We start from the raw sequence: 14,187 nt of genomic DNA, 5'->3' as shown, positions 1-14,187 counted from the left end.
GCGACAGGGACTTGAGATGTTAGCAAAACGACAACTCTGTTGAAGGACACATTCACTCACAAACACGTTTTATGGATTTTTAAAATGAAAAATTTGAATTAAAATTCACGTACGTTGTGTAATATACAAGTGTGACGTTTTGCTCAAAAAATTGTCATTTTTACAATATGAACGTGCATAGCAACACATCCTGCGTATGTACCAGCCATGGAATAGTGGAGCGTTTTTGTAATGTGAAACTTCCATCCGTTTTCTATACCGGCATGCCTGAACCTATCCCAGCTGTCTTCAGTCGAGAGGCGGAGTACACCCTGGACTGGTGGCCAGCCAATCACAGGGCACATATAGACAAACAACCATTCACACTCACATTCATACCTATGGACAATTTGGAAAGAGAGAACATGCAAACTCCCAGAGAGGGGAATCGAAACCAGGTCTCCTAGCTGTGTGGCCTGCGCGCTAACCACTTGCAGATAATGTAAAACTTGCTTTGACATAAGAAAAAAATCACAGCTGAATTGCACCTCATGAAGAAATAAGTTTGCATTTATTAGACAAACCAATGATAGGCAAACTCATACAGTATAAAGATGGAAAATAAATGAATGGATTCTTTTCACAACTTTATGTGTTCACATTTGTAAACAAACAAAAACATTGAAGTGCATGTCCTTTCTCCAAAAAATGTCATCGTAATTTCATTTTTGTAACTTTTCAGTCTGTAACAATTTTAGGGAAATCCCATGGGGTATTTTTCATTGTAGAATAAAGCTCGTCATACATTTAGATGTATCATTTATACATTCTTTTACATGGGTTAGGGTTAGCTTCCGGGTAAGGTGAGGTTCAAACACATCATTTCAGCAAGCACAAACAGTAAATAACTGCAGGATTACAAATGGGCAAATATTTATATACTGTCTCAACAGCGAGAGGCAGAAGAGGACCTCCTGTGGGCCAATCCCCAAAAAGGTTTCAAGGAAGGGTGTCCAAAGTGCAGCCTGGGGCTTATTTTTAAAAAGTTTTTTAAAGTGGCCTGTGACATATTACTTTGAAAATAACATTAAACACAGCATACATCAGAACATTACCTAGGATTACTAAGACCACACTAAAAGGAAATCATAAAAAGTTAAATGCTATGTAAATAAAATAAAAAAAAACAGTGGAAATTGAATGTTGAAATGCATAAATAATTGAGTGATTACAGCAGGATCGAGCATGGAACCAGCAACCGTTGTGTCAACAACCACTCTACCTCCCGAGTCATGTCACCCTGTCGAATAAGCAGAATCTTACAGCAATTTTGAGTCCGTAATCACAAGACTCGCTCGAGAATAGTCACATCACACGGCGATGAAAGAATACGCTCTAAGAATGCAACGCGTGTCTCGTGCTGGGCGGAAGTATAGAGTGTGCCCGTGCAGCCACACTGAGGAATTAGCAGTGTGCCAAAAAAAGAAAAGCCACCACCTTGTGGAAGTGCTAGTAAACATCATAAAAAGCTCCTAGATAGGAGACGGCCACCGATATCGGTCGCTCTTTTGGTCCCTCCATCGTTAAAGATGACTGAATGCTAATGAATGCTACAGGGTAGGGATGATCCAACGGATCCGCCACTGATCAGTATGGACCTGTCCACATGAAAAATGATGTGAAATGCCTTTCAGCGCCACTCTCGTGTGGCTAGTATATTACCGTCCACAGCGACCCCGACTTACCTGAAAGTCCTGCTTGTGTACTACTAATGTACTACTACCAATGTACTGTCACATCCAAAGTCTCCTTAAAGAAGGCGGCTCATACTGGAAGTTTTACGAGTGATATATGTTCAGTCTTTTTATGATTGTGTTCTATACAGTACCGTATATCCTTCATGTGGTCCATGTACAGTGTGAGTGACTCCACTTATGTCACAGGATAAGACCACCTGTATATGACAATATCTGTACAATGCGCACAGCCCGATAAAAAAGGAGCTGTGGGCCAAAAATGGCCCTGGGTCTGCACTTTGGACACCCTGTTTTCAACTATTCATAGAGTCCAGTCCAGTCACGTGAAAGCAGCGATATCCACCATCAGCTTGTAGTCACAACCTGCCTCTTTGCTGTTTGGTACCAAATGGAGTGGAAGTTACCTCACAAGTGAAGTTGGGGGGGCAGAAGGAGCAAAGATGTGACGTGGGGTTGCCGTATTGCATCGTTTATGGCTTGGAGACGCTGCTTTATGCACCAGGTGGTGATTTCCTCACTCCTTGCTGCTGTTCTGACTTCTCCAGCACTTATAGTTCTTCATAATCCCCATCATCTCTTGTGGCGGATTTGGACCCTCCACCAAGAAAGTCCTCCAGCTCGTCCACATCTGTTTTCTTGCTCCTCGTTTTCTTCTTCTTTTTCTCTTTGCCATCTCCAGCTTCGTCTTTGTCCTTTTTCTTGTGTTTGTGTTTCTTGCTTTTTTCGTCCTCCTGGGAGACAAGAATGCTGTCATTAGCTTAACACAAGCGGACCTTTGAAACCATTTTAAAAATGTGGACAACCCATCTGATGGGCGGACTCAAGATGACATAAGTCATTGCGTGCATTTTTACATGTCACTTGATTTTTCTATATGCTTACAATACATTTTCAGTACTTTTTAAAAAACTTGCCTTGGTTAGAGTCTGATTTGTTTCAAGGATTAATGACTCTAACCAAGGCACCACTGTTTAAATAATTTTTAGAACCTTTTCAAAATCTTTATAGGGGACCTATTATGCTTTTTCCACTTTTCTGAACTATAAATGTTATTAGAATGTTGAATTCTCATGTTAAACGGTGCCAAAGTTTCAGATAATGAGGTTTGCACATTTTGAAGTAAGCCCTGGAAGAAGTTTGGCGTAGCTCTGAATGCTCGGTTTCAGAGTTTTTTCTTCCCTACATGGCCGTTCCTGGGTACACCCTGTAGGGTGGCCCTCCGCCACTCTGCTGTTTGTCCAGGATTTGACACAGTACAGAGCCGTGGCTTCCAGGGAATATTTGTACAGGTTTAAACTACGCTAAAGAGGCAAGCATCAGGTAGACGTGGTTGGAGTTTCAGATTCTTGACCAGCAAGAACAAAATATTGGACGGTTTTTGTGAACATGGGCGAAGCTGGACTATCCACCAGAGTCAGAAGCACAAGTATGATACATGAATTTCCTCCTTATTGGAGCCTTCTAAACATGAAATGACTCCCCCATAGTCACCTATTACCGAATATGGCAATAAGAGAAAACAGGACATTTAGAACAACTAGGACTTGGGCAAGTGGTTAGCAAATGAATGAATGAATGAAGGAAACAGCATGGTTTATTAATAAATATATTTTTTAGAAAACATGATTGAGTGAAGCTGCAAAATTCAAAGTGGTGAGGGATTACTGTATGTACAGTACATGTATGATACTGACAAATCTTTGTGTACTTTAACTCTATTTTTCCCGTTTTGTGGTTTGGTGTTCCACTAGTCGGCACGTTTCAATGGAGGGCGAAAATACGGCAGGTTTTCTCTCCAGCAGGTGCTTTAATCGATGAGCTCCTTCCCTCAAATCGAGGGTGGTGTTGATCACTAAAATCACCTGCTTTGGTGAGCGGCTAGAAAGAAAACCTGCAGCGTCTCAGCCCTCCATGGCATGAGTTCGAGACCCCTGACTTAGACTGTTGATGTAAACAAGTTGCACTGCATAAGACTCATGACAACGTCACCTCTTTGCTTTTCTTCTTCTTCTTCTTCTTCTCTTTGGAGGAGTGCTTGCTTTCTTTATCTGAAAATGAAGCAAAACACATTAGTGCTGACCTTACTGTTACATCAGGGAGCCAACAGAACAAAAGCAACGCTAAAGCTGTAAATCAAAACATGTGGTACTGGTGCTGAAATGTCACTTTGGACAAAAGAACCATGATGATGGTGTGCTGTTACACCCCTCATAAATACCCAAACATATTTAACAAATAAGCCATCAAACACTGACAGAAACCCCCACAAAACAAGACTGTTATGATTATTGAAGAATGTCTTACCTTCTTGCTCGTCGCTGCTCTCTTTGGCTGCCGGGGGATCTTCTTGAATGCCGAGGCCAAAAAGATCAGTATCATCCTGGAGTTTGAAGGAGATCACAGTGGGTTTTGCTGGTTCTGGCACCTTTGCTGACTGAATGTCATCATCTGAGAGGTCGGATAGAAGTTCATCTCTGACTGGGAATGGACTCTGAGGGTGACAGCGGGTTTAGAGTTATACAGATGCACAATTCCTTTCCATCACATGCTCTTCTCTGTGCTTTCCATTAAACTCTGTTCTGACGATTCTACTTTACCTTTTCTATTTTTGGTGTGTCGAACGTTTCCGACTCAAAGTCAGGGTCATCCATTACGAAGGAGAGCATCTGTTGGGCCACGGGCGCCTCGGCGTCGGTATCGGAGTCCTCAGCCGTGGGTAGCAGTCCCTTCTTTTTGCCTTGTTGCCTCGGTTGCTCTGCTGCTGGAGTTAAAGTCAGGAAGATCGGCGCTGACGTCTGGTTTCTGGGCTCTGAAGCTTTGGATCCTTTTGGTTTTCTTATGTGGCTGAAATAGTGATATGGGGGGGGGGATACACCGTGGTTACTAGGGGTGCTCTGATCAGCCGATTTCTGTGAAAAATCACAAAATCGGCATATGCTGGTAAATGCCTTTCAACGGCCATCACAAAAGACCAGCTCTCAATTGGCACAAAAACTCTTAGTGTGCAATGCAAGCATCAAAGTGACTTATTTGTTCATTTAACGCACAAAGAACAACCACCAACTCAGTGTCTGTCTCCTTTTCTCCATGTTGGAGAACCACTGGTGTTCAGTCTTGGCGGTAATTTCAGGGCAGCCCGTGACATAACAAGATACATACTGGACCTTTGGACACTTTCTGGTGATGTGACAAGACTCACGCTTTCAGTTCAGGTTCACTGTCGAGGTCCTGGTCCTTTAAGGTTGGTGCTACTGGCGCTGGATCCTCCTCGTCACTAGACAGAGTGACGTCTTTGCTGGGGGGCAAAGTCTTAGCTTGTGGAAGACTGGGATCTGCATCGTCAGGATCCAACTCATCCTGGAAACCAGACACCATGGGGTTTCCTCGGTCTTCACCGTCACTGGGACAAAACATGGAACATGACAAATGTATTTATGGATTGGGTTTAAATCAACGCCAAAGCACTTTATGTACTTATGTGCATCATGTCACCATTATGGGGTGTTGTGTGTAGAATTCTGAAGAGAATATGAATTGTTTCCATTTTGGAATAAATCTGTAACATAATAAAATGGAGAAAAAGTGAAGCTCTGAATACTTTCCTGATGTACTGTAAATAACGACATCAATTTTCATGGAAACGCATATGAATATTGTAAATAAGGGTGTATGTTTTATTGAAAAAGTAAATACACGAATCCCTTGATTTTTGCTGTTAATGGACCGTACATTTCTGCAGAGTAGGATACCTTGTTTAGCAATGGAATATTTCCATAGTTGGAGTATAGAAAACTTGTTAACAAACCTCTAATTTTAACATTAGAGCCTTCTAGACATAACTCACATTTACAGTCCTATTACCCAATATAATAAAAATAATAAGACAAAATATAACACATATAAGGCATAACATATGCTGGCATTATGACGGTTTCTTGTTCTTTTTTTACTTCCTGTTCTGTACAATGGAGTACTTCCTGTGGTGGCTATTGTCTCATCAACGTAACATTACTGACACCTACCGACCAGGTTAATTATCACAGCATTTTGAATGCATCCTTTGCATGCATTACACGGCAATACTTGGTTCATCGTGGTTAAATGGTTCTGACTTTGATAAGTGAATTTCCAGGAAGTAGGATTCCTTCTTTATAAATGGAATATTTTCATCACAGTCACACTCCTATTGCCCCAAATACATAGTAGATCTACTTGGAGAAAATAAGCCATTTAAGATGTGATTTATGTGTTTGATGCAGCAAATGTGCTCCTTCTGGGACCTTAGTGGTGGGCGGACAGATATGTGGAGGTTTAGAGACACTAGCTTGATGATTTTAGCTTGATGTGGGTATAATAATCTTATTATTATTGTGCCTGTTGTGAGATCAATTTAAATCAATGCCTGAGTAAATATTATTTTTGTCTGTGTTTTACACATGGGTAAATGACAATAGCATGCAATTGCAACCCCCCCCACACATACCTGTCGCTGTCCAATGCTGGGACAGGCTGAGATATCTTTGTCTTTGATGGTAAACCATCCTCCAGGAAACTTTTGTCCAGTCTCTCCTCTGGCACAAAGTCGTCCACACTTTGCACGACAACGGGACACGCCGGAGCAGGCGGGTCATCTGAGGACAACATTGCAGCACGTTAATGCAGCCTAATTACAGCAACCGCTGACATTAAAAGAATAAAAAATAAAAGAGGCGCGGCTGTCCTGCGACACAAAAGGCAGCACGGCGACTTCACATGACATTCTAATACCAGCCAGTTCTGGGATTATTTGAACCGTATTGAATTTGGCAGTCATTACAGCTCAGGCTAAAACCTTGTGACTGTTGTCTAACCCAGCCGTGATGACTTTCCTAACAAGATATTATGAAAAATATCATGTGTTCCAGTAATGACATATTAAAACATGATCTGTTAGTGCCTTACATCATTTAGATTAGGATTATATGTACATGAAAAGAATATAATAATCATATATTTGCAGGCTATCATCCTATAAACATGATTATTTCATTCATTCGTTTTCTACCGCTTATCCTCACGAGGGTCACGGGGGGTGGGGGGTGGGGGTGCTGGAGCCTATCCCAGCTGTCTGTGTGCGAGAGGCGGGGTCCACCCTGGACTGGTGGCCAGCCAATCACAGGGCACATATAGACAAACAACCATTCACACTCACATTCACACGTATGGACAACTTGGAGTGGCCAATGAACCCATATTATTTCCATCCATCATACCTGTTGCACTAGCAGACGCCTCGGGGCCAGGAGACAACCCAAACCATCGGGACATGAAGCCGCGTTTTTGGGGTGCTGATCCTGGTGCAGTGGCGGACTGAAGGTGTTCCGGAGACTGAGCGGCTGACTTGAAATCAGCTGACGGCGAGGCGGCTCTCCCGATGGCTGCGGCGAGAACCGAAGCCGAGGGAGCCGACACGGAAGGTGACTGTGGGAGCGGTTGGGAGGGAACGGGGGGCTGAGGTGTGCTCGGGCTGGAGCTTCCTGTGGAGGCCCCGCTGGGAGGGACGATGGGGGACTGGGAGCCCGAGGAGGGACTCTGACCGTTGGCGGGACCAGGTGAGCCATAGCCCTTACTTCGGCACTCCAAGTGCTCCAGGAAACTATGGAAATCACGAGACAGATTGCAAAGCTACCTTCAGCAACAACATCAACGAGATAAGATGGAGGGAAGGATGATCAACTACATCTCATAGTTTTGATCCTCCGTTTCCTGTTGTACTGTCAGCTCTTCCAGGGTAGCGTCTATGTCCAACTGGTTCGTCTCCAGCTGCCTCAGGAGGGTTTCTCTCTGCATACAAATATCGCAAAGAGGCACAAAGAGACTTGAACGATTGAGCAGAGGCATGCACTACACCTTTATATTTCATACTGTACCCTGTATGTGGGACGGTTTCATCGTGGTACACTAAAGTGCAAGTTTATATACAGTGGATAATTGGATAGCTTGCTGGCTGGAAATGACTTAGCAAAATAGCAACAGAACTTGTGTATCATTCGTTTGAACCAACACTAGAAAAAAAATGTTTTTCCATAATTCATATTTTAAACAAAAGCAAAAAAATAGATAATTGCTCTTAGTTTACATTTATTAATAAAAAATAATAATTATGCACTGGTGCAGGCTGGCTCCTCCATATCAAATAATGTTTGCCGATCTGGTTGCTCACAGCCAATGAAACCCTGGAGCCAAAAGGCAGACTCTGCAAAAGGTTTCCTGGTTGGACGCATCACTGTTAACAGCAAATAAGCTAAGCAGCAAATAAGGAGGGGAGGATGACCTGGAGTTGCAAGAAGGGGATGTTGAAAAACCTGTGCAGGTATTTCAGGCCAAAGCCATTCTTCATAGAAGACTCAGCATAGTGGATGTAAGACGATCCCACTGGCCTGGAAAACACAATTGCTGCGACTTATCTTGGAGAATTTAAATGAGGAAATGTACGGTATATGTGCTACTGTCTGTGTCATGCCTTCATAAATGGGAAAATAATACAGCAGCACCCCATGTACATGTTATTATATTACATATTTTTCTCCTCTAGGTGGCGGTCAAAGACAATTCCTAGTAAATGATGTCTTCCACCTTTTCACAGTATTTCCTTCAGAGTGTTATATTTTCCATAAGTTGCCATGTTTTAATGATGTGCGGCATCGGGTTATGGAAGTGAGCGTTACCTGTTCAGTCCAGCAATCAAGTCCCTTATATCATCAGGCAGGATGACACGGTGCTCACCCATGTCTCTGTGGTTTCCCAGCACACATACTGGTATGTGATTGGGTACTTTGGGAAGTTCCCTTACGATGTAGTTAAATGTCCTGCAAAAAAAAAATTAAAAATAAAATAATAATAATTTAAACTCTCTCAATCTATGATGTGAAAGGCAAAATAACACCATTAAAAAATGAAAATGATCAACTAGGTTGCTGCTGGGGTGTGGACTGATGCTATCAAAACGCTGAAAATAAAGCCAATAGAACCAGTATTGCAGTAAACAGAAAAAGACGCTCCAGGCATACTTTTCCCACACAATTCAAAGGTGATGTCTCATTAATCAAGTTATTTACTGTATACAAATGGCCAATTAAAATAACAAGACACAAGACATAAATAGCCTTGGGCTGCACGTTCAGCCGCACCTATTTTATAAAAGTACATGGATGCGGACAAGTGCAACAGTAAGAGTTTATTTCAGTCACATTAAAGTAAAGTTCCCTATTGGCTTATTATTTCCAGCTTTCAGCCCCATTCCGTACCGAAAAATCTGATTCCAACTGCATGTAACATTACAGCCAAGACATGCAAGTATGTATGTTTCATGTGATTTCACTAAATTGTCCGTTACTTTAATTTCAAGCCAAAATGGCCGAGCAGCACAAATGATCCTTTTTAAGTGCTTGACCTAACCTGATATTTACAATTAGGATAATACTTCCAATGCCCTACTCCAAAACTCAGTTCCACAGTGGTGTACATGAAGTGAGGGAAACGTAATACCTCTATGCATATTGCAGCATTAGCTCTCTCTCACACGCACGCAAAGGCGCACACACAAATACAGATGTCATACCACTGCTTGGTAATGTCAAACATCATGATGACTCCATTGCAGTTCTTGTACACATCCAGAAACTCTGCATCAAGGGCCACCTCGTCTGACTACAAGACACAGACAAATATGTTCATGATGCCAATGCATATTAATAAACACTTAGATTGTACATCCATAACAGCCTGCTAGATATCTTTGTCCACACCCACCCACCCTCACATCTTATGACCGAGTCGAACACATGGCAGTCATGTGATGGTCATTACCTCCTGCGGCTCATTCTCCAGTTTCAAATTGTCGCCTCGCCTTTTGCCTTTTCCTGAAACAAGCACAAACCGCAAGTTTGTCAACTGAACACAAAAGCAATCTGAGAAATATATGCTTTTCTGAGGGAAAACACCTTATACTGGAAGTACAATGGGGGGGGGGGGTGGCACAGACATGCACGCGCGCAGAACAACTGACTACAATGCGATTGCTCCTCTATAGCTTGGATATGGGAGGAGTTAACGGACAAAATATACTTCTCAGCATTCCCACAATGACCTTGACCTAATATGATGTTAAGGGAACGACACTAGCATGAGTAAATATTTTACACATCAAAGATGCTTTGGTCATCTAAACACAGCAAAACAAAAAACATCTGAACTCAGAATGCAGCAAGACAACAGAATAGGAAGGAGAAAATCCACCGCACACAAGACTTGAGCTCCTACACACTACAGCGGTGCTCACCTACACCTTCACCGGGATATTTTTGGCCTGAGATGAATGCGAGGAGGGGTTCAGAGAAGACACAGATGAGTGAAGACAGGAAACCAAACAACAACCATGCATGAGGTGACGCGAGTCGTCATCAGACAGACTGTGGCGATGCCGTCACACTTTAGCTCATCACTTACCTTTGTCGACCACGTCCCACACCTCCACCTTGACCACATCATCTGTAGCTGAGAGGAACACACAGGAGGCACCGTCAAGCACGTGCTGTGCTAGAGAACACTATTCTAATGCACGTGCTATGATGTTACTCTAACAAGTTGACTGCTCTATCATTTCGAAGAGTACAATCATTCACAATGCTAACAAAGAACGCCAGCTGAATCTCACGATTTTACCTTGATACGGAGCCACTGGAGTGAATAAAAAAGGGCAATAAAGACTGTAAATGTGCATACAAGACCAAAACCAAAAAAAGGTGAAACAATGATTGACTTAACTTACTTTTGTAATTCCAATGGATGCTTGTGGCTTGGATCTCTTGGGTGGGAATGTACTCTTCCACAAACTTCTTGCCCTGCAGCCGATACCATAAAGTACTCTTTCCAGTGTTCCTGTCTCCCCGGATAACAATTTTCACTAGAGTTGGGGATTTTTAAAAAAAAAAACACATTCTTTTAAATAAGAAGCCATAATGTTGTAATGTGTGTAATAACACTGTCATTCATACATGTCATTGGATAGATGACAACTCGACTGTTCAGGTTGTCTTATAAGACATTCGGCCTCTCATCGGAGCAGACGTCATCACTTCATGATAAAAAACTAGATAGAACAGCTCTAGTCTGACCAGTGTCTTATACCCCTTTTCTGTGATTGGTACAACTTGGTACAACTCTGGCTTCAAAAGCTTGTTGGGATGCGTGAGCACACCATTTGGTGGATAGTCCAACTTCGCCGATGTTCACAAAGTTGTCGCCAACTTTGCTCTTGCTGGTCAGGAAACTGCAACTCCAACCACTTCTGCCTGATGTTTGCTTCTTTAGGCAATTCAAACCTGAAAAAATATTTCCTGGAAGCCATTAGCATTAGCTCCATGGTAACAAGGTGAAATCTTGGACAAACAGCAGAGCAGGGGGGGGGGGCAAATATCCAGTACCGACAATGGAAAAGGGGAATTTGAAGGAATTTAAATACATAGCACCAACCGATCAGACTAGAGCTGTCCCGTCCACATTCAAAATAGGATTAAAAAAAACCCATCTTACTATTATATTGGACCCCTTTCGCGAAGCGTCTCTGCAAGCTTTGGTTCATGGACTGCAGGCCGGCAGGGATGTTCTTGTCCCGGAGCTGCTGGCCTGGCTCAGAGCCCACCAACTTTTTCAACGCCGAAAACATTCTGTGGGAACCTTGCAAACGTGGACTATGTACAGCTGGCCTTCCGCGCTTCAACTGGACCGGCAGCAAACTGAAGGAAACGTTGCAGATGTTACGTTCAAGCCCTGATCTGATCAAAGGTGTGATGGTTTTGCCAGAGAGCTGGAGATGGAAGTGGTCATCACGGCGTTACAGAGTCATCTGTGGAGGAGGAGAATAAATATACAATAAATACCCACTGAGGGTTATATACAGAAAAATTGAAGGATGCGGAGTCCAAAAGTTTAGCATTTTCAATACAAAAACGGCTAAATGAAGCAAAATTCAAATGTAAGGCATTCAGAAGACACATTGAAAGAGGTTGTGATGATATGTGGCATTCTACACTGGTCACCAGGTGTCAGTAATGTTACTGTAATGCTGGGTGAGACACACAAGCACCAGACTTGATCACTGGAAAAACATCTTTCATTGCAGGTTTGAATGATCTCACAACAGGTATGATGTTTAATCATGATTAATTAAAAACTGTCATTTGACAGTCCTCATTTTAATACAAACAACTTTGCATGTTTATTTGGCTTTCACTTTGTCTGAACTCACTTTGTGGAAAAAATACTTGGATATATATCCATATTCAGCCTAAATATATACAAGTTGAAATATATGAGTTTTGGTCCATAGCCCTAGGTAATACAAGTGTGAAGGTGACAATCGGGGTGTTATGTCATGTCTAGAGGGCTCTAATAATAATAACAGGTTTTTTAATGATATTTACAAAAATATTAAATTTATAAATAAGAAATTCTATTTCCCGGAAATTCTAGAACCAATTACGTGTGATAAACAAGATATAAATGTATACCAGGGGTGCAACAATACACAACATTCAAGGTTCAATTCAATACTTCAGTGATCGGGTTTGATATTTTTTCAATATGAAAAAATGAACTTTCATGCCTTTTTAAAACTTGCATTGTATGCAAATGTACCTCTAGTTGGTAGGACACACATTCATCAAGTAGTGGCACAGGAAGACATCTACAGCATTCAGGAAAGCCATGATCTTTATGAAGGGTAGCGCTTCATCACACGTCACAAAAGTACTGCGATCACACGAGGGGTGGAGAGCCCAGGCCTCAAAGATGACGACCCCCTTCCTCACCTGAAAAACAATCCTAATGAGAATCAGTGAGGTATTCGTAAATGTGATTTGTAGCTGTGTTTCCGCTACGCTTATAGCGTTACAGCTGACGACAATGCAATCGCCTGTGGAGATTACGATCGCTCTTGCACTGTTACACTTGACAAACTTCATAATAGAAAGACTCATGGAATGAATGCGATCGTTCCTCCACACGCAACACAGAGAACAGGAGACAAATTGCAAACGTGACCATGTAGAGACTGAAATGACATGCTGAATTTAAATAACAATGTATTGTTATGAAATGTACCCTAAATTTACATTTATTGCAATTGCTTTCTATCAGTTTAATCTTTCACATACACACCAAATGCAACAAGAGAGGAGCGATCACATTACAGTCAGCGACGCTGTGCGCGTACATGTGGGGGACACACTTGATTACACTTTTATAGACGGCAGGTATAAAAAGATACATAAAAATGGTCACTGTAACAATGAAATAGATATTTATGATAGGTAAATAAAATATGAGATGATGATGATGATGCATGATATATCTGTGATATCATCGTGTTATATTCCTGATGGAGTTGACATCATCTGTGCTACGTGTGTGTGTGCTCGTCTGGCCGTGAGGCCGTGATTAATTCATGCATTCCTTCATTCATTTTTTTTTTAAACCCATTCGATATCAGACTTTCATTTCGGAACAACTCTCCCCGTCAACGTAACCACTTAGCATTAGCTCGGCGTTGGCTACCCCGACTGCCAGCTCATTAACGGGAAGTATGCATTTTAAAACGACAATGGTTATGAAATGAAGATGGCCAGTGTTGTACAGGTCATGTCAAGGTCGCCGTGGGACTGAACAAAACATCCATTTTAATTGAAGAAAACAAACAAATAATATGCCATGTCAACCTCAAGCACTGTTTGTTAGCAATCCAGTCAGCACTAGCTTAGCTGCACATTTGCGGCCATTGGAACATCGGAATGACAGCGACATTTGGCACTGCATTCTTCAGCGGCAAAGAAAGAAATACTCACGGTTGTCAAAGAGAACGTGCACTTCCGACATCTTGTTTTTCCCCCTTTCTGTCAGACATCCATCTCTACTGCAAAATTATGGCTACATTCCTTCGCAAAGAGCAATCCAGCCCGTCCAGCATACATCGAGACAAATGCATTTCATTTCCCTTTCCCCTTCACAATAAGGCTACAGAGACGCACATTTCAATAGTTTTTTATGAATAGTTACGAAGATCTTTCATTCGATCGTGTTGTTTTGTGTGTGTAAACACCTTACAGCAGACCAAAGCTGTCGGTTGTGGTTCAACAGTCTTATTTACTGGTGTGCATATTTTATTTTGAAGGGAAAGCTTTGTCGGTGACGGGATGTCATGCCGAGCCGGCCGGAAGCCGTGCTGCAAAAAATATTTCTTTTTTAATTAATGTTAAAATCCGGGGAATTACTAAAACGGGGAAAGCACCAGCAAAGGGAGTAGCTTCTCGGTAGAACGGAAGGGGTGTCATTGATTACAAATTACAGTTATTACAAAGTACAGTCAAGTGGATGATACATTGTATTTTATTTTGAAGAACATTTACAACTGGTC

General features: G+C 42.1%; 1 protein-coding gene across 3 annotated transcripts; it reads right to left on the bottom strand.

Annotated features, from left to right (window-relative positions):
* Nucleotides 1-531: 531 nt before the first annotated feature.
* Nucleotides 532-13,747, bottom strand: rabl6b (RAB, member RAS oncogene family-like 6b). Of its 3 annotated transcripts, none has more exons than XM_058071701.2 (18): nt 13,619-13,747; nt 12,414-12,586; nt 11,310-11,622; nt 10,546-10,680; nt 10,224-10,271; nt 10,057-10,083; nt 9,585-9,637; nt 9,337-9,425; nt 8,444-8,584; nt 8,050-8,155; nt 7,456-7,559; nt 6,989-7,371; nt 6,220-6,367; nt 4,936-5,136; nt 4,334-4,580; nt 4,041-4,227; nt 3,726-3,784; nt 532-2,467 (listed from the first exon to the last, which is right to left on the bottom strand). In XM_058071701.2, the coding sequence occupies exons 3-18, from the start codon at nt 11,440-11,442 to the stop codon at nt 2,285-2,287; spliced, it is 2,244 nt and encodes a 747-aa protein (XP_057927684.2). In that variant the 5' UTR covers nt 11,443-11,622; nt 12,414-12,586; nt 13,619-13,747; the 3' UTR covers nt 532-2,284. The 3 variants fall into 3 exon arrangements, with proteins under 3 accessions (XP_057927684.2, XP_078645357.1, XP_057927686.2); XM_078789231.1 differs by having other exon boundaries at nt 12,414-12,599; nt 13,619-13,726; XM_058071703.2 differs by lacking the exon at nt 10,057-10,083.
* Nucleotides 13,748-14,187: the final 440 nt, after the last annotated feature.

Source organism: Doryrhamphus excisus, linkage group LG3 (genome assembly GCF_037039965.1).
Source record: "Doryrhamphus excisus strain RoL-2023G ecotype Guam linkage group LG3, RoL_Dexc_Guam_v1.1, whole genome shotgun sequence".
In the NCBI taxonomy this organism is placed as follows: Eukaryota; Metazoa; Chordata; class Actinopteri; order Syngnathiformes; family Syngnathidae; genus Doryrhamphus; species Doryrhamphus excisus.
Note: the sequence above shows the minus strand (reverse complement) of the source record. Positions and strands in the feature narration are given on the sequence as shown.